Source organism: Phyllobates terribilis, unplaced genomic scaffold (assembly GCF_046119375.1).
Source record: "Phyllobates terribilis strain yellow unplaced genomic scaffold, ASM4611937v1 Scaffold_2__4_contigs__length_985480577, whole genome shotgun sequence".
Taxonomy (NCBI): domain Eukaryota; kingdom Metazoa; phylum Chordata; class Amphibia; order Anura; family Dendrobatidae; genus Phyllobates; species Phyllobates terribilis.
In genome coordinates, this window is record NW_027362762.1 from 865,135,112 (window position 1) to 865,159,702 (window position 24,591).

The following is a 24,591-nucleotide window of genomic DNA, read 5'->3' on the forward strand; positions in this document are numbered from 1 at the left end:
CTTTTTCAATCAAAAACATCTTAACAAGACAAGTTACATGTAAACTAAGCACAATCAGAGTCTATATTGCTAAAAAATTATATAAATTTTATTAGAATACAAAATAACATAAATAATGATAGTGTTGCATACAGGATATAATGGGTACATGTAAAAATAAATGATTAGATCCCAAGGTATGTAGGTTGAGGGTTTGGACCAGGATACAACTAGATTAATATAAATTGAAATGAGAAGTGGCTATAAAGGTATATAATGGGTATTAATCAATGAGGGGACACAAACCCCTTCTTTAGAACTAGTACCTGATGGGAAGAAGCAAGTGGGCGAAACGCGCGTCGGGGTGAAGGGGGACAGGATCCTGCCAGGACTTTAGCTACTTCGTGTTACGGCTCATCTGTTGGCATAACCTTGATCAGGTACATGGCATATTTCATATAAAATGATTGCTATACACGGTGCTGAATTTTGGAAAAGATTAAGCAGTCTTCTATTATTTTTATATATTGTAACATATTCTGCATAAATTAAAATACCTTTTGGCTATGCTTATGTAGTGGGAATTATTACTTGTTCTAAAGAAGGGGTTTGTGTCCCCTCATTGCTTAATACCCATTTTATACCTTTATAGCCACTTCTCATATCATAGATCTTTTAGTAGATATATTTACAAAAAACCCCGTGTCTTCATGAAAGCTTTTTGAACATTATAGTAGTAATAATATTACACTAGGTTAGTCAATTTTTTGAGCCCATTTGATATTATATAACCGTTATATTCTGGGCAGGAGCTCGTCCCCTTATACTGGGCACTCTGTTGTTTAATTTTAACTATATGTTATATGTATAATTCGATTTGTCATGATTTTAATTGATTGATGAAATAAAATTACGTCTATACACTAATGGATCTCTTTGTTTTTCTGTGCTTATAATTAAGTGTAGATGTGGTGATTTATGGACTTGTTTGAAGAGCCTTTCTTTATATATTTATCCAATTAGTTGATGTTAGATTAATATAAGCCTAACATACCAATTGTTTGTCTTATATACAGTACAGACCAAAAGTTTGGACACACCTTCTCATTTAAAGATTTTACTGTATTTTCATGACTTTGAAAATTGCACATTCACACTGAAGGCATCAAAACTATGAATTAACACATGTGGAATTATATACTTAACAAAAAAAATGTGAAACAACTGAAAATATGTCTTATATTCTAGGTTCTTCAAAGTAGGCACCTTTTGCTTTGATGACTGCTTTGCACACTCTTGGCATTCTCTTGATGAGCTTCAAGAAGTAGTCACCGGAAATGGTCTTCCAACAATCTTGAAGGAGTTACCAGAGATGCTTAGCACTTATTGGCCCTTTTGCCTTCACTCTGCGGTCCAGCTCACCCCAAACCATCTCGATTGGGTTCAGGTCTGGTGACTGTGGAGGCCAGGTCATCTGGCGTAGCACCCCATCACTCTCCTCCTTGGTCAAATAGCCCTTACACAGCCTGGAGGTATGTTTGGGGTCATTGTCCTGTTGAAAATTAAATGATGGTCCAACTAAACGCAAACCGGATGGAATAGCATGCAGCTGCAAGATGCTGTGGTAGCCATGCTGGTTCAGTATGCCTTCAATTTTGAATAAATCCCCAACAGTGTCACCAGCAAAGCACCCCCACACCATCACACCTCCTCCTCCATGCTTCACGGTGGGAACCAGGTATGTAGAGTCCATCCGTTCACCTTTTCTGCGTCGCACAAGGACACGGTGGTTGGAACCAAAGATCTCAAATTTGGACTCATCAGACCAAAGCACAGATATCCACTGGTCTAATGTCCATACCTTGTGTTCTTTAGCCCAAACAAGTCTCTTCTGCTTGTTGCCTGTCCTTAGCAGTGGTTTCTTAGCAGCTATTTTACCATGAAGGCCTGCTGCACAAAGTCTCCTCTTAACAGTTGTTGAAGAGATGTCTCTGCTGCTAGAACTCTGTGTGGCATTGACCTGGTCTCTAATCTGAGCTGCTGTTAACCTGCGATTTCTGAGGCTGGTTACTTGGATAAACTTTTCCTCAGAAGCAGAGGTGACTCTTGGTCTTCCTTTCCTAGGGCGGTCCTCATGTGAGCCAGTTTCTTTGTAGCGCTTGATGGTTTTTGCAACTGCACTTGGGGACACATTCAAAGTTTGCCCAATTTTTCGAACTGACTAACCTTCATTTCTTAAAGTAATGATGGCCACTCGTTTTTCTTTACTTAGCTGCTTTTTTCTTGCCATAATACAAATTCTAACAGTCTATTCAGTAGGACTATCAGCTGTGTATCCACCAGACTTCTGCATAACACAACTGATGGTCCCAACCCCATTTATAAGGCAAGAAATCCCACTTATTAAACCTGACAGGGCACACCTGTGAAGTGAAAACCATTTCCGGTGACTACCTCTTGAAGCTCATCAAGAGAATGCCAAGAGTGTGCAAAGCAGTCATCAAAGCAAAAGGTGGCTACTTTGAAGAACCTAGAATATAAGACATATTTTCAGTTGTTTCACACTTTTTTGTTAAGTATATAATTCCACATGTGTTAATTCATAGTTTTGATGCCTTCGGTGTGAATGTACAATTTTCAAAGTCATGAAAATACAGAAAAATCTTTAAATGAGGTGTGTCCAAACTTTTGGTCTGTACTGTACATAAATATGGCTGCAAAGGACGTAATGGTTTATTTATATGAAAAACCCATATAAGTCAATGCTGTCTAGATCAACAACATATAATTGCCATTGGTATGACGGTTTGCCAATTACAAATGTCTTATATATCTATGTTTGACACAAGTAAATTTATATAAGGTATTTACCCATTGTATATGTCCTGTCCGCACCCCAGACGTGTTCCCCAACGCGCGTTTTTAATTAATGTCGCTTCCTCGATAGGCGTGGACTCGCTCTGCCTCTAGCTCCTCCCTCCTCCCATCTACATAGAAATGTATCCATAGCAACTCCCACCGTAGACACTGGGGTATGTTGAGAGCAGATCTTGACCTAAAAGATGTCATCCCTAATAGTCCAATGATTACCTATGAGCAAAGGTAGTACAGGTACTTTTAAAGAAGCCCTCCTCCTCCCATCAAAGTTTTCATCCTCTTAATACATTACAGTCATCATATTATATAGCACTGTGTACTTACAACTGCTCATTTTGCCTTTCTACCCAGATAATTCTTCTCTTTTCTCTGCTCTATGTAGAATCAGGAAGTGTCTTTTCCTTGCATGAGTCATCCCCCTCTTCAACCCCTGACCCAGCTGCTCCCTCCTCCCCTGCAAGGGACAAATACAATTAGCAAATAAAAGCCCTATATTGTTGACAAAATTGTTTTTTTATTTGCTAATTGAAATTGTAATAATTGAGTGACCAATTATTATTATTATTTATTATTATTATAGTGCCATTTATTCCATGGCGCTTTACATGTGAAAAGGGGTATACATAGCAAAAAAATTACAATAATCTTGAACAAAAATGAGTCACTGACTGGTACAGGAGGAGAGAGGACCCTGCCCGCGAGGGCTCACAATCTACAAGAATAATCAAATTTTATATGTATTGTGCTGTCACCAGCTGCCTGTATAAAGGCTGACGGTGATGGCCTGTATACACCTGATGTAGAGGACGGGTTGTCATTGAAACGCATAGTGGAATAAAAGTTCTTTATCCTACCCGGACCTGGCATGGCTCCTCCTTGCAGCGCCTAGTAGATACTGCTTTCCTTTTTTTTTCCCTTCCTTCATTCATCCAGCACCGTACTTTAAGCAATAGGAGCCTGCGGTTGGTGCAGCTGCAATCTGGGGGAGTTCGCACATTCATTCCAGTGTTGTGCATGGTGAACACAACCACTTTAGGTGAGCACTAGCGATGAGCGTATATTATGTTCGAGTCCCTGCGTCTGCATGATTTACGGCTATAAGACAGCCTCAACACATGTGAGGATTCCCTAACAAACAGGCAATCCCCACATGTGTTGAGGCTGTCTTACAGCCGTAAATCATGCAGATGCAGGGACTCGAACATAATATATGAGCACGCCGAAGATACTCGGGAAGCACCTGAGCATGCTCGCTTATCACTAGTGAGCACCACTCACATCTTTCTAATTCTCTTGGCTGATCAGTACACACATGGAACATGCTACTTTGTTTTTCTACACATTTCTACATAGCTTATAAGGATTTGGCTAGTCTGTTTTTAATCATGTGATGGTATAGACCTAATGGAAAAGAGAAGAATTATCTGGGTAGAAAGGCAAAATGAGCAATTGTAAGTACACAGTGCTGTATAATATAATGACTGTATTATTAGGAGGATAAAAACTTTGCTGGGAAGAGTGCTTATTTAATTGAATATAATGTATTATTTCTATATCAGCGGTTGGTTACTTTTAAATTACAGCAAAAACTATGCACCCTTTAATATTACTTTTCATTGTCTTTCTGTAAGCTGAAATACTATGTCAGGCGGAAGGCTTCAATTGCCATATTATTTGACTTTAGCTTTAGTAGTAGGATATTCGTGTCATTATTTGATGGCTCTACAGTTCACAAATGCATGCTTCATAGTGTATTTTATTGTATTAGTTGTATAGTCATATTGTTCTGTACAATACATGATGGGATTTTTTCTTCTACAGGTGAATGAAAATGAAAAAGATGGGAAGTTCATCCGATCTGGAAGAAACCGACCACACCGAGGACACGAATGCTTCTGCCGATGAGTCTCACAGTGATGACAACAACTTGCAAGTTCATGAAACGCACCAACCCTTCAAATTAAAGCACAACAAGTATGCGATCTTCAGTTCACCGAAAACGAAAGGACGCCGTTTTGGCAAAGCAGACACAGACAGGGAAATGGCTCCTATGGACTCTGTGTATCAGGTGGAAAGTAAGGCTTTGTCTCCGACTGCTAAATTTCATGTCCAATTTGAAAAAGGAAAACCTTGTAACCAGCTGACCAGGTGTGTATATTATTTATATTGATTATTTTTTGTTGTTTGCTTTGCACCAACCAATTCTGCCATGCTGTACAGAGATTGTCATCACCCACATCAGATCCTCTCCCTAAAGTGGCCTTAAATCAAATTTTAAAGGGAAACTGTCATCAAGGTTCACTCCTAAGGCGTACCATATCAGCTTCGTAATAATTTTTCTTACCATCTTATCACTATAGATAAGTGTTGCAGCAGTTAAGGTCTCCATACACAGTTGACTAAGGTTGGCCTAACCTGAAGATACGTGCTGACAGTCTTATGTGTATGGCATTTACCTGACTGTCCCCTGACCAGTAGCGTAGCTATGGAGGGATGCGAGTGCTTCTTTAACTGTATTGGCATGCCGATATAGTTACGTTGTGCGGTACAGTAGAGAGACAGCATTTCCCTGCACTACTGCTACTCTTTCTGTAGACCGCAGGTCACTTTGTGCCTTTGGTCTACAGAATGGCAGAGTGATGCAGGGACAGAAGCGCCAGTGCAAGAACAGGATGTCAGACTCCCGGCGCGGTGAAGTCATTGTGCCACCCATGGACTCTGGGCTCCAGGGCATACGCTGGCACTTTGCAGGAGGGCTCATCCGGATAATCGATTAGGTGAATATATGATGGGTTTTTTTTTCATCGAAATTTTTGGGGACATCATGTGACTGTGATGGCATCATAAAGTACGAGGGCCTCTCATACATTGTAGGGACCACTGTGGAGGGCTCTCAAGCAGTGTGGGGGCCACTGTGGGGGCTCATGTGGGGGTGCCTCATACAGTGTATGGGTTACTGTTGGGGGCCCCTCATACATTGTAGGGACCACTGTGGAGGGCAGTTGGGATACAGCACTAATTAAAAACTGTCTTAGGCTGATGGTAGGAGTGCACAGTCAGAAAAAGAGGCAGTCACAACCTTCAATAGTTTGATAAATATTAGGTTTAGGGTCCCATATTAAGCAGTCATGGCAGCTTGCATCTGTTCACACTTGCTTTATTCTGTTTCGGAGGTGCTTGTCAGTTTTTTTTTTTTTAGCTTTTGTAGTTTACTATTGGAGGTTGTGACTGCCTCTTTTTGGGAACACATGAATTGGCCAATTTTTACTCTAAGTACCTTCATTTTTAGAAGTATATTCTACATAGCAGTAATGCAATTAAAATTTCATATATTCAATGTTTGCACATCTGTGCACTTATAGAGTGCTGCTGTATGCTCTTGTTTGTACTTGTAATCAGGGTTACCTGGTTAGGGGCCCACTCAGATATTTCCTCCCCTCTGAGCTGAGCCTCTGCTCCCGACAGATGATGTTGTGACGCCTCTACTCAGAAAGCCCGTGTTTCACCCTGGGTGTTGGGGGACTCGGTGTCAGGCCCTGTGTTGAAGAGATGGGATGCAGCCGTGGCCCGGGCCCGACCCGTGCTCAGGGCCGTCTCATTAGAAAGAGATGGTGTGGGCTATTCCGGGTTGAGTGGCTGATTAACGACTACGCCACCTGTGGTGTCTGGTGAAGGGCCACCAGCGCCGCTAGCAGTCCGCTGAGGCCCGGTGTCATGGCGGGTAAAGTTCTCACCGCTCCCCACAGGCGGAGCAAGGCCTCAGGGCAGGCAAACAGGATGAAGGGGGGTAGCAGTAGCGCGGGGAGTACGGGCACCGCGTCGCGCGGTATGGCGCGTAATGAATAGTCCGGAGGCCATAGGGGTGAACTTCCAAGGCTTTACTCACTCAGAGACGTTAGCGGGAAGGCGACTCCCTGCTCCTCGCGGAGTCCTGCGGCCACCAGGGACGGGGGTTCGACTACCTCCGAGGAAGTCCAGTATTTGGTAGCGACCCTACACCAGAGTGTTCCTGCACTACAGACTTCACCCTTTCCCGTCTGTGCGTGTGTAGATAGGCCGGGTCTCCCTCTGAGCTCCTCTCAGGTGTAGGGCTCGGGTGGCAATTCCTCTCCATCCGACGCCCGGTGGGATCCTCAGGGCCTAACCGGGCTTTCCCGTCCTGGACGTAGAGTACGAGGTCGGGTGTCGGGGGCCGGTACCCCTCTTGCAGCCGGAATCCCTCTAAATAGATCAGGTAGGCGAGGACAGGTGGCGTGCTCCACTCCGTCTGCATCCTCCCCGGGACCCATTTGCTAGGGAGCCACACTCTAAAGCTCCCGGGCCTTCTTGATCCTGGTCCTCGGCCGGGTTGAGACATTCCTTGTCTGCAACCTACCTCTCGTCCCAAGATCAGGGTACGAGGGCTGTGTCCCTTGCCGGTGCAGGCCCACACAGGATCTGCGCTCCCGGAGGGAAGTCACATTACACACAGTATTTTGACAGCACAGAGACAGCCGACAGACTAGCAAAGGCTAGACAAAGGACCAGAAGAAGAACCAACAAGGACAAGAACTCTGCACCAGAAGGACCAAGATCAAAGATGGCATTCTATTAAATATGAAATTTTAAATGCCACTTACTAGTTGTTCCTCCACCCACACCCACTAACTGGTTCCTACCACTTTGTGTTCCCCAGTCTCCCTGTAACCAGGGGAGCAGCACCTAGTGCATACTAGCTCCCTATGGTGGAGAAATGTGGTGTTGGATGCAAAAGGCTAGGTCACAACCATCACACTGGCCTTACCTCAGAGGAGGAACACCACACTCCATTGGAGAAGTGCAGCATTCCTGTGGCGGTCGAACCCTCAGGGGCGCGGCATTCCCCCCTGGTAAAACACAGCACGTCCGCGGGCTGCAAAGGAAGTAACACCCAGGAAATTTTCTTTTTATAATAACAAAACTATCATCCCTTTATGGGAGGCACATTTCTTAAACGTTGCATAACAAGGTATAAAAGTGTAAAAGTACAAAATTATAAAAGTATAAAGCATAAATTAGGACAAGAGACTTTTGACAATGGCAGCAGACTGGTTAAAAGTGGTGACGGTCAGTTCAGTAGCAAGAGGGACCTGCCCTAAACCCTCTACGTGGGCCCTGGGGTGGCTGCAGGACATGAAGATCCGGAGTTGGACCTCCAAACGAGCCACTCCAGACAGGTTTTGCTTCTGAGGTCTGAGGTAGAAGAAGAGGCATGGTTTTGCATAAAACCAATAGGAAGCACCTAAATAGATGCATAACTATATACAAACACAGTCCGCCGCCTGCCATAGTCCGCAGGGACCAAAGTCTCTATAAACAGGGGAAAAACATAAAACAGCAGCATTCAACTTAAAACTTTAACAACAACAGCAGCCGGGGGCTGCTTTAGACTTCGGGCTCTCTTCTTGGGAAAGGCTCATTCCTCCTGACGGAGGCTAGCCGGTCACCTAAGGCTGAGGGCGGGGTGGCATCGCTCCCAGACACTTTGTGGACGTCCAGGGCGTACCACCCACGCTCCCCCTGGTGGCGAGAGAAAGTCACTGTGTCGCCTGGGAGGAGATTCCGACCGGGGTGTCCCTTCTTAAGGCGCGGCTCAACGTCCCGCCGGCTGACGAACACATCGTCCTGGAACTGGGGACACCGGATCAACCCCCACCCCGCCTCATGATGAAAACGGACGACTTGGCCTTCGTACCGGGGACTGGGACGGGTGGCCTCCTCCTGACGCGCCCGAGTCTTTGCAGCTTTGGTCCTGACCTCGAGGCGCTCGCAGCGCTGCTCCCGCTGACTCTGCTCCCATGTGAGCTGGAAGATCTGGTCGCTGCACCACTGGCTCCTCCTTCGCGCTTCAGACCGGGTCTCCCGAGGGAAGCCCATTAGGTCACCCCCCTGGTTTTCCCAGGCCCACTCCTCAGCCTCGGGCCAGGTTACTGCTGGTGCGGGTAGCGGGGTAAGAACGGGTTGTTGCGAGTCCTCTGTAGACGCGGACCAGTCCGGGTTGGAGCCGGTAGTCTCCTCCGCAGCTTCAGGCACCTCCGTATCAGGATTTGGGCGGCATCGCAGGTCCCCACCAATGGCTGCCGATTGCAGCTCTGGAGCCAACGCTTGCTCCCAGATGACCGCGTGGGGAACTAAGTACTCCGACATGAGATCCAGAATAGTCACAGTTGGCTCTGCAGCCGGGGCAGGGGTTGCACACTCACCCGCCGCGAGGTCACCCTCGACCTCTGTCACCGAGTCGACTTGTCCTGGGACCTCAACTCCTTGGCGGCGGTCCCGGATACGCAGCAGCATCTCCTCCCGCCACGCAGCCGTCGCCGCCTCCTGGGCCTCTTACTGCCTTCTTAGGAGTTCTGGAGCTTCTTGATGGAGAAATGCAATATCTCCCGGGGTCAACACGCTGCCGCCTTGCTCTCTGCCGGGTGAAGGGCCTGAACCGGGTTCAGTAGATGCGTGGTCTTGTTCCCCAGAGGCATCTATGTCTGCCTCCGTTGACTGCCAAGCTCCGACTGCAATGGCCACACCTTGTTGCTTTTCTTCTTCCTCCTCTTTCGGGGCGGTTCCTGGGCGGAATACTGACAGGCCCGCCTTCGTTCAGCCCATCCAGTTTGATCGGCATTACCCCGCGGACAGTCTCTGATGGAAGGGGCAGTCCACATTTTTGGCGCCAAGCGGGAGCCCAGCCCACGATGGGAGGCGTTCAAAGACAGTCTTTTTACAGCGTTATGGCGTCTGTTCTTCTTGGGCGGACGCCATTTTAAGTGTAAAACAAGAGTTCAAGGAGTAAGGCACACAGTACCCGATAGCAATGGGCACTCTTCTCCGTTGCTGCTGGCACGATATCCTGCCGACTACGCCAGGTTGTGACGCCTCTACTCAGAAAGCCCGTGTTTTACCCTGGGTGTTGGGGGACTCGGTGTCGGGCCCTGTGTTGAAGAGATGGGATGCAGCCGTGGCCCGGGCCCGACCCGTGCTCAGGGCCGTCACATTAGAAAGAGATGGTGTGGGCTATTCCGGGTTGAGTGGCTGATTAACGACTACGCCACCTGTGGTGTCTGGTGAAGGGCCACTAGCAGTCCGCTGAGGCCCGGTGTCATGGCGGCTAAAGTTCTCACCGCTCCCCACAGGCGGAGCAAGGCCTCAGGGCAGGCAAACAGGATGAAGGGGGGTAGCAGTAGCGCGGGGAGTACGGGCACCGCGTCGCGTGGTATGGCGCGTAATGAACAGTCCGGCGGCCATAGGGGTGAACTTCCAAGGCTTTACTCACTCAGAGACGTTAGCGGGAAGGCGACTCCCTGCTCCTCGCGGAGTCCTGCGGCCACCAGGGACGGGGGTCCGACTACCTCCGAGGAAGTCCAGTGTTCGGTAGCGACCCTACACCAGAGTGTTCCTGCACTACAGACTTCACCCTTTCCCGTCTGTGCGTGTGTAGATAGGCCGGGTCTCCCTCTGAGCTCCTCTCAGGTGTAGGGCTCGGGTGGCAATTCCTCTCCATCCGACGCCCGGTGGGATCCTCAGGGCCTAACCGGGCTTTCCCGTCCTGGACGTAGAGTACGAGGTCGGGTGTCAGGGGCCGGTACCCCTCTTGCAGCCGGAATCCCTCTGAATAGATCAGGTAGGCGAGGACAGGTGGCGTGCTCCGCTCCGTCTGCATTCTCCCCGGGACCCATTTGCTAGGGAGCCACACTCTAAAGCTCCCGGGCCTTCTTGATCCTGGTCCTCGGCCGGGTTGAGACATTCCTTGTCTGCAACCTACCTCTCGTCCCAAGATCAGGGTACGAGGGCTGTGTCCCTTGCCGGTGCAGGCCCACACAGGATCTGCGCTCCCGGAGGGAAGTCACATTACACACAGTATTTTGACAGCACAGAGACAGCCGACAGACTAGCAAAGGCTAGACAAAGGACCAGAAGAAGAACCAACAAGGACAAGAACTCTGCACCAGAAGGACCAAGATCAAAGATGGCATTCTATTAAATATGAAATTTTAAGTGCCACTTACTAGTTGTTCCTCCACCCACACCCACTAACTGGTTCCTACCACTTTGTGTTCCCCAGTCTCCCTGTAACCAGGGGAGAAGCACCTAGTGCATACTAGCTCCCTCTGGTGGAGAAATGTGGTGTTGGATGCAAAAGGCTAGGTCACAACCATCACACTGGCCTTACCTCAGAGGAGGAACACCACACTCCATTGGAGAAGTGCAGCATTCCTGTGGCAGTCGAACCCTCAGGGGCGCCACAATGTCAGTGGGAGAGAAGAATCGGGCAGGTTGGATTTCCAATGGTCGATCTTTTTGTCCTTTAGGAGAAAAGCTACTACTAGAGGAGGTTGTCTCATAGGGAACACAGGAACACTTGGGCAAGCCGTTGGGGAACATTGAGGAGATTGTCATCATCCAAACGAAGGTTTGGCCAACAGCTGTGTAAAATGTATTGGGAAGTTATGCGTAAAAGCTCAGCTAAATCCCAGTAAGCCAAAACCAGGAGTGGGTGAAAAATGCAGAAGTGGTGCAGGTGTTTCTATTATACTTTTCCTCTGATTGTTCCACTCATACTGATGTAAAAAACTCACCAAATACTGAACGTGTGAATGTGGCCTAATTGGTGCAATGGTGCACTTATTTTTTTGGCCACGCCCAAATCTACAAATAATATCTTTAGTGCACTGTAACTTTGAGATAACGGAGACGTTTATTTACGCCAAGTGCATGTGGTTGTGACGAGGACTTTCAATTATTTTGATAACATATAATGGACATGACGAACAGATAGGTAAATTGTTCCCAACTAGAACACAAACAAACCAATCTCCGGTGTACGTATTATTACTTCACTGACTTCTATATCACAGACAGAGCTCGTCTGTGGAGTCAACAACCAGCTGTCGGGACAGGACATTTAAGCTGTATGACCGGACCCGGATCTTTGATGCTGCCGCATATGGAAACTGTGAAGAGATGGATGATCTGCTGGTTTATTTGCTGCGGACTCAGAAACGCCTTACTAACAAAGAGTTTAAAGGTAACTAGCTGAGAGTCTTCATACTTAGAATTGGACTCAAGATTAGGATTTCTAGATTACATAAAAAATACATTATTATTATATTGCTCCATTCAATTTTTCAGGGGAGATGCAGACAATATAATGGTTATAGGGTCTGATAACCCCTCAGCTAAAGGCAACAAAGTCAAAGACAGTCAGTCATCAAGAATCTTATACCTGATCATTAGTGATGAGCGAGTATGTTCGGTTAACCCTTTTGGCGAGTATACTCAGGCGAGTACCGAATATCTTCAGCGTACTCAGTGATATGTTTGAATCACTCCCGTGTGCATGATTTGCAACTGTTTGACAGGTTTAATACATGTGAGTAATGCTTGTTTCTTTCGCATTCCTCACATGTATTAAAGCTGTCAAACAGTCGCAAATCACACACGGGAGTGATTCAAACATATCACCGAGTACGCTGAAGATACTCGGTACTCGCCCAAGTATACTCGCCGAAAGGGTTAACCAAACATACTCGCTCATCACTACTGACCATCTTTATATCTGTATGGGATCACGTTGGGTAGTGGCGTGACTTAAAGCTTGTGGCACCTAATGCAAAATTTTCATCACAGGACTTTTTTGATCATCTCCTGTGGGCCAAAAGGACCTTTTTTCCCCTCCCCTCTTCCCTAGGATCCTTGTCCAAGTATGACTGCAGTCTACAACCCATGCACCCACTATAGTTATGCCCCCCATTTTGGGTATCTTGACTTGGGTCACAAAAGTTCTCCCCCCATGTGTATCCTTCTTCTGCTTATTGAATGTAAATCTATGTAGGATTATTTTAATTTGTTGAATGGTACAAAGCTTCAATACCGGCAAATCTATGACTATACATATGGCAATCTGGTCATTCGGACCAGTGTAGACTATGAAGGCGCTGTAATTCTCTTTGGGTCAGAATTTTGAGGGTCAGACACCAACATGCCAACTTTGAGTTACATTTGCTTCAACCCATCACTTTTGAGATCTGTTTCACAGGACATTCCCATGGAAAAAGGGGTGTTGGGAGGTAGGATTGCTTTTTTGGCTGAAAGTTTGCAATAGTTTTATTTATTTTTTTTAAAGTTAAGCAATAAAGATATAATTTGTTACATTTTATTTTTACACAAAATCATCCCAATTTATATGAGAAAAAATAATAATGTTTTGTATTCCTTATTTCACAGAACCTGACACTGGAAAGACCTGCTTATTAAAGGCAATGTTGAATTTAAGTTATGGCAAAAATAACACCATCCCTTTATTGCTGGACATTGCAGCAAAGACAGACAATCTGAAAGAATTTATTAATTCTGCATATACAGACACATATTACAGAGGTATGTTCTGCCTGATCACTAAGTGTATTGTCTGCTTTGTTCTTGGAAAATGCATTACTCTTCAAGGTTTGACAAAGAAATCCAAAATAACACAGGAAATAACCACATATGGATTGGTTGTAATTTGCCGTGCCAAAATCTATTTTGAGGTTATCTGTTTTCGGTATATAATTCCTTTTAATTCTAAGTTAGAATTTTATTACGTAACACTAAAACCCTTGGGGAAGAGTCAGACGGCTATATAACTCGGACAGGGATCGCAACACAATGCTCGGAGTGGCCGGCGGCTCTCCCAACCCGAGCATAACAGCTCCATATAAACACATGCTGTCATGCTCGTGTTGGGAGAACTGCCGGCTCCTGGGAGAAATAAAGTTAATTTTCTCCCAGGTGCCACACTTTCAGTACAGTGGCCGGGCACTTTCATAACGCTATTAACCTGCAGATTAACTCTATATCAATAGCGTTATTGGACCTGGCAGGTTCCCTTTAATGTCATCGTCTTGTTAGGAAATCACATTTTTCAAGACCCTAACTTAATAAAGGAGGGACCCCTATCAATTAGGCAGGACAGATATTTGACTATAAAATGTGTCTCTTCCCCTAGAGGACCTGGCATGCTCCATGTATTGCAATAATTACCCATTGATTTTAATTGGCAATGCACAATTTCTCTTGGGTGGCAATGCAGATAAAGGACTCACTTGCTGCCCCCACAGATAACAGCTGTTAACATGGAGTCCCATGAGCAAAATACCATGGTATCAATTTAATTTTGGGGACTCTTCTAACCTTAAAGGATTGGAAATGCAATGTTTCTTTTCTCCATTGGGAAAATGAGGCAAATGGACAATAAATAATATAAATTAGGAGCAGCATGTAGACTGCTGACCATCTTGTCTCATCTGCTCCATGATATATACAGTATATGCCATCATAGGATACATTGGCACGAGCTGTCTTCATGAGACAATCCGTCTAAAGTTAAATAATATTGATGAACTATCTTAAGGTTAGGTCATCAATATCAGATTAGTGGTGGTCAAACATCTGGCACCCCCACCGATCAACTGATATTAGCTCAAGAGAATAGGAGCTGTTCTGCAGTACCCTGCAGCGGTTCCTACACATTGAGTGGAGCCTTGCTGTGCAGCTCCGATCAATGTTTACATCTACAAGCACTAACAGCACATGATCGGTGGAGGTACGAGGTGTCAAGTCCTCACCAATCAGATATTGATGACCCTTCCTAAGGATTGTGTATCAATATCAAGTGCCCGGATGAACCTGTTTTATAACTTTTGTTGCTTACTTTTAATAGTGCACACAGATTTGGTGCTCATGTCCACATGCAGTGGCCATAGGTGGACCATGAGATTGCAGTCTAAGAGATCTGATGGCCTCCCGATGAAAAAATGGGGGCAGAAGCAATGGGTCTCAGTGCTAAATCTGTGACAGGGCTCCTCACCTGCCATATGTCGTTTGCTACTAGCGTCTAATTACGTGGCAGAGACCTCTGGACCCCTGAAGGTGGGAAGAATCCGGTGTGGCAGCCATGTCAGCCTTCCCTACAGCTATGGGAATGCATTCACATGTACATATCTATGAAGGCATTGGTGGATATAGGAGTGGGGCTCAGCAGTTGTATCTGGGTAGTTTAGGTCTTTAATTATAGAATTTGGAAGTGTCATGTTTCTCACCTGCTTATATTGTTGCCTATGGATTTAGTTCCCTCATGTGGTTCCACCAGGTCAGACAGCTTTGCATATCGCCATTGAAAGAAGAAACATGAATCTCGTGGAGCTATTGGTTCAACATGGAGCAGACGTCCATGCGAGAGCAGATGGGGAATTCTTCCGGAAGGCCAAAGGAAGAGCCGGCTTCTATTTTGGTAAGGAGCTTTAAGATGAGATAGAGGTTGATTTCTTTAAAAGGAACAATATTGTGAACTATTAGAAAATATATATACCCACTGTAGAAATTAAGAAAAAAAATTACTTGTAACGAGGTTTTCTGGGATCACAATATTGATGGCTTATGCTAAGGCTTGGGTCACAAAACCATTTTTCTCTCATCCGATAAAATCGGTCCAATTATGTAGCATGACAATTCTTTCAGCATTTTTTCACCCATAAAAAGTAGTGAAAAACGTTGCAAAAAACACAACAAACATTTTTGCATCATTTTGCTCTGCGCTTTTTGTGAATAAAACTAAATGTATTTAACATGTATTTAGACAAATGACAGATATAATCAGCACCCTAAAAACACAGTTAAAAGCGCATAAAAATATGAATCAAAAACGCTGCAAAACAGGCATTTTGAACGCAGCATTTTTACTGCTAAGAGAGCAGGTTTTGGCTGTAGAAAAAAAAATGCTACAATACCCATCGTCCAGACACGGTTGACATAGATTCAGCAGTACAAGGGAAGAGTCAGATGACCGTATAACTCGGACGAGGATGCTCGGACTGGCCATCGGCTTTTCCATCCCAAGCTGCATAGCAATACTTGCTGTCATGCTAGGGTTCGGAGAGCCGACGGCCAGTCCATGCATTGCGTTGCGATCATCGTCTGAGATATACGGCCATCTGACTCTTCCCTAAATAAGTATCATCAAGGAAATAAGGAACCCACGGCAGAGAATTTGAAATATTTTTTTACGATAAATAAAACTTATTTGAAAAGTGCTCCAAACTGTAAATTTTAGATCGTTTTCCCATGGGCCAAATTAAATAACATCATTTTTCATTTCCACTTCACTTTGATAATGAAAAATAAGACAGAGTAATGGTAACTAAGTGTCTAGAAGATTTGCTAATTGTTCCTGCTGACAATGTTCCCACCTTTCAGCATTATTGCCCACAAGATTGCACATCATTGTCCATCCATACTTATCTAATTAGTACCCGCTCTAGTTTGTGTGGTCTGCAAGAGTCTCAAAAGTCCTATAAAAGAACTTAATTGCGTAAAAAATAGGACAAAGTCATAGTTAATATGTTGATGGGCACAATACTTTTAAAAATAGATTTCCATTTCCATGTATTGTGTCTGAATTCTAACCGTCTCTGCTATTCCTCTTGTTTTTATTATTAGGAGAGCTGCCTTTATCTCTGGCAGCCTGTACCAATCAAATAGATATTGTCCAATATCTCCTACAGAACCAGTACTCTCCAGCCAATATTGCTGCAAGGGACTCTTTTGGAAACACGGTGCTTCATGCCTTGGTTGACATTGCAGACAATACAGTAGAAAATACAAAGTTCGTAACCAAAATGTATGGAGAGATTTTGGTTTTGGGAGCTCAGATTAAACCATCCTTGAGACTAGAAGAAATTACAAATAAGAAAGGTTTAACTGCTCTAACCTTAGCAGCCAAAACGGGGAAAATTGGGGTAAGTGATGAAAAAAATACTAAAGGCTAAATTGCTTTATGCATTTTTCGATGTATGCTTAGGTGCCATACTTTGCCTACACAAAGCCTCGTAATGCGCACATAATGCCATATTGTACACAAATTAGTTTGAATTTGCCATGCAACAGATATGTTAAATAAAGACGTAAAGCAGACTGAAAAAAAATTGATGCCTTTTGAGATGTGGTTCTGGAGAACACTTCTATGAATCCCTTAGACACCTAGGATCACCAGCAAAGATCTTCTTGATCTCATAAACCCAGAGATTTCCCTGGAAGGCATGATTACCAGACAGGAACTGATGTATTTTGGACATGTGATGAGGGCAAATTCACTAGAAAAGGAGATCTACTACGAATGGTCAGTGGTGAAAGGAAATGACAAAGACCTGTTGGATGGACACCATCAAGAATGACACAGGAATGAACGTCAAGCAAGTGAATGAAGCTGTGGAAAACAGGAAAGCATTACGTGGACTGGCCTAAAGAGTATCCAAGGATTGGACACAACTAAATGCATAAAATCAGAGATATCAGAACTGTAGAAAAAAAGACCTCGACCACATATCCAAAATTCATACATTGATCTAATGGCGCTAGGTAAAAATTTACAAAACTGAACATGAGGTTCTTAGTTTAACATTCTGATCAGACTATGAAGCCCACTACCATGTCACGGTGAACCTCTCGGTGGGCCCCTAGCCTAAAGGGTGCAGCGCCATGTGCAAACCACCATCACAGCGACAATGCACCAGCAGGGAGGACGACATGGTGCCTCACAGCACCCAGACTGAAAGGCAGAGTCCCCGTGACTCCAGGCCACACCACCTCACAGGCACAACAATGGCCACCACACAGCACCAACACCAGGTGAATAGATGGTTTGAGACACCAGGTTGCCCATCCTGCTGGTGCATTGTCACTGTGATGGTGGTTTGCGCACGATGCTGCACCTTTTAGGCTAAGGACCCACTAAGAGATTCGCCGTGACGTGGCAGTGGGCTTCATACAGTCTGATCAGAATGTTAACCCCTTAATAACATCTGACGTACTAATACGCGTCTGTGCCCTGGGACTTAAGAGCCAGACCCGTATTAGTACGTCATCGCGATCGCGCGCGCACACAGGCTGTGCGGGCGCGATCGCCGCCGGGTGTCAGCTGATTGTCATAGCTGACACCCGGTACTATGTGCAGGGAGCGGTCCTGCACCGCTCCCAGCACATTAACCCCCGCGATGCTGCGATCGAAGTCGATCGAAGTCGATCGCGGCATTGCGGGGGCAAGGGGAGGTGATCGGCGATACTCACCTCCTCTTCCGGCTTCCAGCGCAGTCTGCAAAGGCTTCCCGGGTGTTGCCATGACGACCCGATGTCGTCATGACAACATCCGGGTCACCAGAGAGCAGGAAGATTGCTTGGACATGCGCAGTGCATCTCCAAGCAATCTTCACACTGTGCACTTCTGACAGCCTTCATGGCATAGGGATGGTGCTCCATTCCTGTGCCATGCAGGCGATAAGAAAAAAAAAAGTGAAAGTCCCAGAGTGGGACAAAGTAATAAAGTGTATAAACTGTGTGAAAGTGGAAAAAAAAAAAAAAAAAATGTGCAAAAATATTATAAAAAAATAAAAAAAATAATACACCAAAAATAAAAATATAATGTACCCATCAATAAATATTATTATAAAAAAAATAAAAAAAAAACAATAAAAGTACACATATTTGGTATCGCCGCGTCCGGAACAACCTGACCTATAAAACTGTCCCACTAGTTAACCCCTTCAGTGAACACGGTAAAAAAAAAAAAAAAAAAAACAAGCAAAAAACAATGCTTTATCACCATACCGCCAAACAAAAAATGGAATAACACGCGATCAAAAAGACGCATATAAATAAAAATGATACCGCTGAAAACGTCATCTCGTCCCGCAAAAAACAAGCTGCCATATAGCTCCATCAGCCGAAAAATAAAAAAGTTATAGCTCTCAGAATAAAGCGATACTAAAAAATATTTTTTTCTATAAAATAGCTTTTATTGTGTATAAGCGCCAAAACATAGAAAAATGATACAAATGTGGTACCGCTGTAAACGTACTGACCCGAAGAGTAAAGCTGCCTCATCAATTTTACCACACGCGGAACAGAATAAAAAAAAAAAAAAAAAAACAATTCCTGAATTGTTGGTTTTTGTTTATTCTGCCTCCCAAAAATCGGAATAGAAAGCGATCAAAAAATGTCACGTGCCTGAAAATGGCACCAATAACAACGTCAAGTCATCCCGCAAAAAACGAGCCGTCACATGACTGTCTGCCAAAATCTGGAAAAATTATAGCTCTCAAAATATGGCGATGCAAAAACTAGATTTTACAAAAAATGCGTCTTTTAGTGTGTGACAGCTGTCAGTCATAAAAACCCCATATGATTCTGGCATTGCTGTAATCACACCGACCCGAAGAATAAAGTCGTCTAATCACTTATACCGCACAAGGAACGGCGTCAAAAATAAACTCTTGAGTTAGGATTGGGCTAGGGTTAGGGCTGGGTTTGGGGCTAGGGTTGTGCTGGGGCTAGGGTTGTGCTGGGGCTAGGGTTGTGCTGGGGCTAGGGTTGTGCTGGGGCTAGGGTTGTGCTAGGGTTAGGGCTGGGGTTGGGATTTTTTTCAAAAGTAAGAAAAAAAGATGACGATATGGCGACTAGTGTTGAGAGCAAGTGCTCGCTACTTGAGTTTGCATCGGGTGCTCTGGTATGCATTTAGTATCGTGGGTATTTGAGTGACATGCTTGAGTCTCTGCCCCATATGCTTCGCGGCCAAAAAACTTTACGGGGATTGCCTGCCATGCACGAGCGATCCCCGCATGTTTTTTTTTGGGTGTCTAATAACCGTGAAACATGCGGAGCAGGGACTCGAGCATGTCACTCGAGCACACGCTGTACATGGTGCATACCTGAGTACCCGATGCAAACTCAAGTAGCGAGCACTTGCGCTCAAGAATAATGAAAACTTATTCAATATGATGACCTAACGTAAACAAATAATGTGCCGTACCTCTGGGTTCAAAATGTTCACTATACACCTTAATAAAATCTTTGAGGGGTATAGTTTCCAAAATGGGGACACTTGTGGTGGAGCTCCACTGTTTAGGCACATCACGGGCTCTCCAAACGCGACATGGTGTCCGCTAACAAATTGAATGGAAAATCGGCTCAAATTGTTAGCGGACGCCATGTTGCGTTTGGAGAGCCCCTGTGTGTCCAAACATTGGAGCTCCCCCACAACTGACCCCATTTTGGAAACTAGACCCCCCAAGGCACCTATCTAGATGCATAGTGAGCACTTAGAACCCCCAGGTGCTTCACAAATTGATTCGTAAAAATGAAAAAGTGAAAATAAAACACTTTTTCATTTTTATGAATCAATTTGTGAAGCACCTGGGGTTCCAAGTGCTCACTATGAATCTAGATAGGTGCCTTGGGGGGTCTAGTTTCCAAAATGGGGTCACTTGTGGGGGAGCTCCAATGTTTGGGCACACAGGGACTCTCTAAATGCAACATGGTATCTGCTAACAAATTGAATGGAAAATCGGCTCAAATTGTTAGCGGACACCACATTGCGTTTGGAGAGCCCCTCTGTGCCCAAACTTTGGAGCTCCCCCACAAGTGACCCCATTTTGGAAACTAGACCCCCCAAGGCACCTTTCTAAATGCATAGTGAGCACTTGGAACCCCCAGGTGCTTCACAAATTGATTCATAAAAATGAAAAAGTGAAAAAAAAAACACTTTTTCATTTTTATGAATCAATTTGTGAAGCACCTGGGGTTCCAAGTGCTCACTATGAATCTAGATAGGTGCCTTGGGGGGTCTAGTTTCCAAAATGGGGTCACTTGTGGGGGAGCTCCAATGTTTGGGCACACAGGGACTCTCCAAATGCAACATGATATCCGCTAACAAATTGTCGGCTCAAATTGTTAGCGGATATCATGTTGCATTTGGAGAGTCCCTGTGTGCCCAAACATTGGAGCTCCTCCACAAGTGACCCCATTTTGGAAACTAAACCCCCCAAGGCACCTATCTAGATGCATAGTGAGCACTTGGAACCCCTAGGTGCTTCACAAATTAATTCGTAAAAATGAAAAAGTGTTTTTTTTTTCACTTTTTCATTATTACGAATCAATTTGTGAAGCACCTGGGGGTTCCAAGTGCTCACTATGCATCTAGAAAGGTGCCTTGGGGGGTCTAGTTTCCAAAATGGGGTCACTTGTGGGGGAGCTCCAAAGTTTGGGCACAGAGGGGCTCTCCAAACGCAATGTGGCGTCCGCTAAAAATTTGAGCCGATTTTCCATTCAATTTGTTAGCGGATACCATGTTGCATTTAGAGAGTCCCTGTGTGCCCAAACATTGGAGCTCCCCCACAAGTGACCCCATTTTGGAAACTAGACCCCCCAAGGCACCTATCTAGATGCATAGTGAGCACTTGGAACCCCTAGGTGCTTCACAAATTGATTCGTAAAAATGAAAAAGTGTTTTTTTTTTCACTTTTTCATTATTACGAATCAATTTGTGAAGCACCTGGGGGTTCCAAGTGCTCACTATGCATCTAGAAAGGTGCCTTGGGGGGTCTAGTTTCCAAAATGGGGTCACTTGTGGGGGAGCTCCAAAGTTTGGGCACAGAGAAGCTCTCCAAACGCAATGTGGTGTCCGCTAACAATTTGAGCCGATTTTCCATTCAATTTGTTAGCGGATACCATGTTGCATTTAGAGAGTCCCTGTGTGCCCAAACATTGGAGCTCCCCCACAAGTGACCCCATTTTGGAAACTAGACCACCCAAGGCACCTATCTAGATGCATAGTGAGCACTTGGAACCCTCAGGTGCTTCACAAATTGATTCATACAAATGAAAAAGTGTTTTTTTTTTCACTTTTTCATTGTTACGAATCAATTTGTGAAGCACCTGGGGGTTCCAAGTGCTCACTATGCATCTAGATAGGTGCCTTGGGGGGTCTAGTTTCCAAAATGGGGTCACTTGTGGGGGAGCTCCAATGTTTGGGCACACAGGGACTCTCTAAATGCAACATGGTGTCCTCTAACAAATTTAACGGAAAATCGGCTCAAATTGTTAGCGACACCATGTTGCGTTTGGAGAGCCGCTGTGTGCCCAAACATTGGAGCTCCCCCACAAGTGACCCCATTTTGGAAACTAGACCCCCCAAGGCACCTATCTAGATGCATTGTGAGCACTTGGAACCCTCAGGTGCTTCACAAATTGATTCATAAAAATGAAAAAGTGTTTTTTTTTTTCACTTTTTCATTGTTACGAATCAATTTGTGAAGCACCTGGGGGTTCCAAGTGCTCACTATGCATCTAGAAAGGTGCCTTGGGGGGTCTAGTTTCCAAAATGGGGTCACTTGTGGGGGACCTCCAAAGTTTGGGCACACATGGGCTCTCCAAACACAACATGGCGTCCGCTAATTATTCAAGCAAATTTTACAATCAAAAAGTCAAATAGCGCTCCTTCCCTTCCGAGCCCTGCCGTGCGCCCAAACAGTATTTTTTCCCCAAATATTGGGTATCTGCGTGCCCAGGGGAAATTGCACAACAAATTTTGGGGTCCATTTTTTCTTGTTACCCCTGTGAAAATAAAAAAAATTGGGTCTAAATTAACATTTTTGTGAAAAAAGTTAAATGTTCATTTTTTTCTTCCACATTCAAAAAATTCCTGTGAAGCACCTGAAGGGTTAATAAAGTTCTTGAATGTGGTTTTGAGCACCTTGAGGGGTGCAGTTTTTAGAATGGTGTCACTTTTGGGTATTTTCTGTCATAAAGACCTCTCAAAGTGACTTCAAATGTGATGTGGTCCCTAAAAAAATGGTTTTGTAAATTTTGTTGGAAAAATGAGAAATCGCTGGTCAACTTTTAACCCTTATAGCTCCCTAACAAAAAAAAATTTTGGTTCCAAAATTGTGCTGATGTAAAGTAGACATGTGGGAAATGTTATTTATTAACTCTTTTGTGTGACATATCGCTCTGATTTCAGGGCTTAAAAATTCAAATTTTGAAAATTGCAAAATTTTCAAAATTTTCGCCAAATTTCCGTTTTTTTCACAAATAAACGCAAGTGATATCGAAGAAATTTTTCCACAATCATGAAGTACAATATGTCACGAAAAAACAATCTCAGAATCAGGGGGATCCGTTGAAGCGTTCGAGAGTAATTACCTCATAAAGTGACAGTGGTCAGAATTGTAAAAATTGGCCCGGTCATTAACGTGCAAACCACCCGCGGGGCTTAAGGGGTTAAACTAAGAACCTCATGTTCAATTTTGTAAATTTTTGCCTGACGTCATAAGATCAACGTATAATTTTTTTATATGTGCGGTCCAGTTCTTTTTTTCTATAGTTCTGGCAGAATCAGAAATATGTTACTACATGGAAAACAGAGTACCAAACTAGAACAAACAGGCCGTGGCAAGAGTACTGTACTGTGCCCAAACCGAGCCAGGTATCCATACAGTACCCAGAGACTCACACTGTGACAAGCAGTGACCACATTGTGCAAAACAGTACCAATACAGTATCATATATGGTCAAAATAGATAGTGGATTATAGTGGCCATTAGCACCTACAGCTGCACAGTTGCATTATAGAATGGGCCACGGAGCCACAAAACATTGATTTTTAAGCAAACTGCATTGTTACAATGATGGTTTGGCTGATTGTATGCTTTGTATATTTCTTTTTTTCGGCACAAATTGTTTCAGTGGACCGTATCCGCTATCGTGTATTTAGTAACATCTGTTAATATGCTTTCAGGTGTTTGCCTATATTCTCAGGAGAGAAATAAAGAATCCGGAGTGCAGGCATCTTTCTAGAAAGTTCACAGAATGGGCATACGGGCCGGTCCATTCTTCTCTATATGATCTTTCCGGTGTAGACACAACAGAAAATAATTCAGTCCTAGAGATCATCGCCTACAGCAGTGAAACACCCGTGAGTTGCCTGTAAGAGGGTCAGTTGTTTTGGGTCTGGTAAGTGACCCAGAACCCTACTCGAAGGTGATGTAGTGAACCAACAAACTCAGCTGGTTATAACTGGAACATATTTTACTTAACGACCTCAGGACCGCCCATAGATGATATATGTCTGGGTGGTTCCCGTTTTACTCTGTAGTTACGTTCTAAAACATCACTGCATAGGAGGGCAGCTGCACAACATCGTGCAAGTGCGGAAGCTGGGAGCCGGCTGTCAGCCACAGCCGGACTTGCCAAAGGGAAGGCAGAGATAGTTTATTACAGTCTCTGCCTTCTTTATTGCTGTGTACACTGCACCGAACAAGCACTGTGTATACAGAATAGGAAGCATTAATGGCACTGCCTTCTCCGGGCACAACAGCCATGTGATCACTGGGTGTAATGACGGAGAGGAGCCGCTAGATCCTAGGAGACGCAGTCAGCTCTGTTTTGCGCCAGAAGGCAGAATTTCCACTCTAATTGGGTAAGTGTACCAACAACTAACAAAACACAAATGGACTTGGAACCATAGGGGTTCACAATACTGGAGCAAACTAGAAAAATACCCCACTGAAATCTATAAATCTTTATTCAGTAATATTAAAACCACACCTGTGATTCATCACAATAATAATGGCTAAAAAGACCAAAACTATTCATCAATATGCTGGATAGTATCTCAAGACACAGTAAATAATTTTCACAATGGTAGGGTGACTATAATTTTTGGGGATCCCAGAATTCCCAAATGTCTGTTCCTACCTAGCCGCGGAGGTTGGCACCCTAAAAAATACGACAAAGGTGCCACCAACTCAACGAAGGCTGTGACCTAAGTAGACCCTAGAGTTATTCACATCAATCCCAAAAGGATACATAATTGAACACATAGATCTCAAAAGGGACTAAATGCTAACACCCCAATAG

The 24,591-nt window shown here is 44.5% G+C and overlaps 1 protein-coding gene across 1 annotated transcript in view; it reads left to right on the forward strand.

Annotated features, from left to right (window-relative positions):
- The first annotated feature begins 4,681 nt into the window (after positions 1–4,681).
- TRPV1 (transient receptor potential cation channel subfamily V member 1) overlaps positions 4,682–24,591 on the forward strand; it is a 52,012-nt gene continuing 32,102 nt past the window's right edge. The window contains exons 1-6 of the mRNA XM_073670789.1: positions 4,682–5,004; positions 11,724–11,893; positions 13,093–13,245; positions 14,996–15,136; positions 16,342–16,640; positions 23,471–23,647. Of these exons, the coding sequence (XP_073526890.1) occupies positions 4,682–5,004; positions 11,724–11,893; positions 13,093–13,245; positions 14,996–15,136; positions 16,342–16,640; positions 23,471–23,647 (1,263 nt within the window). The remainder of the gene's footprint in view (positions 5,005–11,723; positions 11,894–13,092; positions 13,246–14,995; positions 15,137–16,341; positions 16,641–23,470; positions 23,648–24,591) is intronic.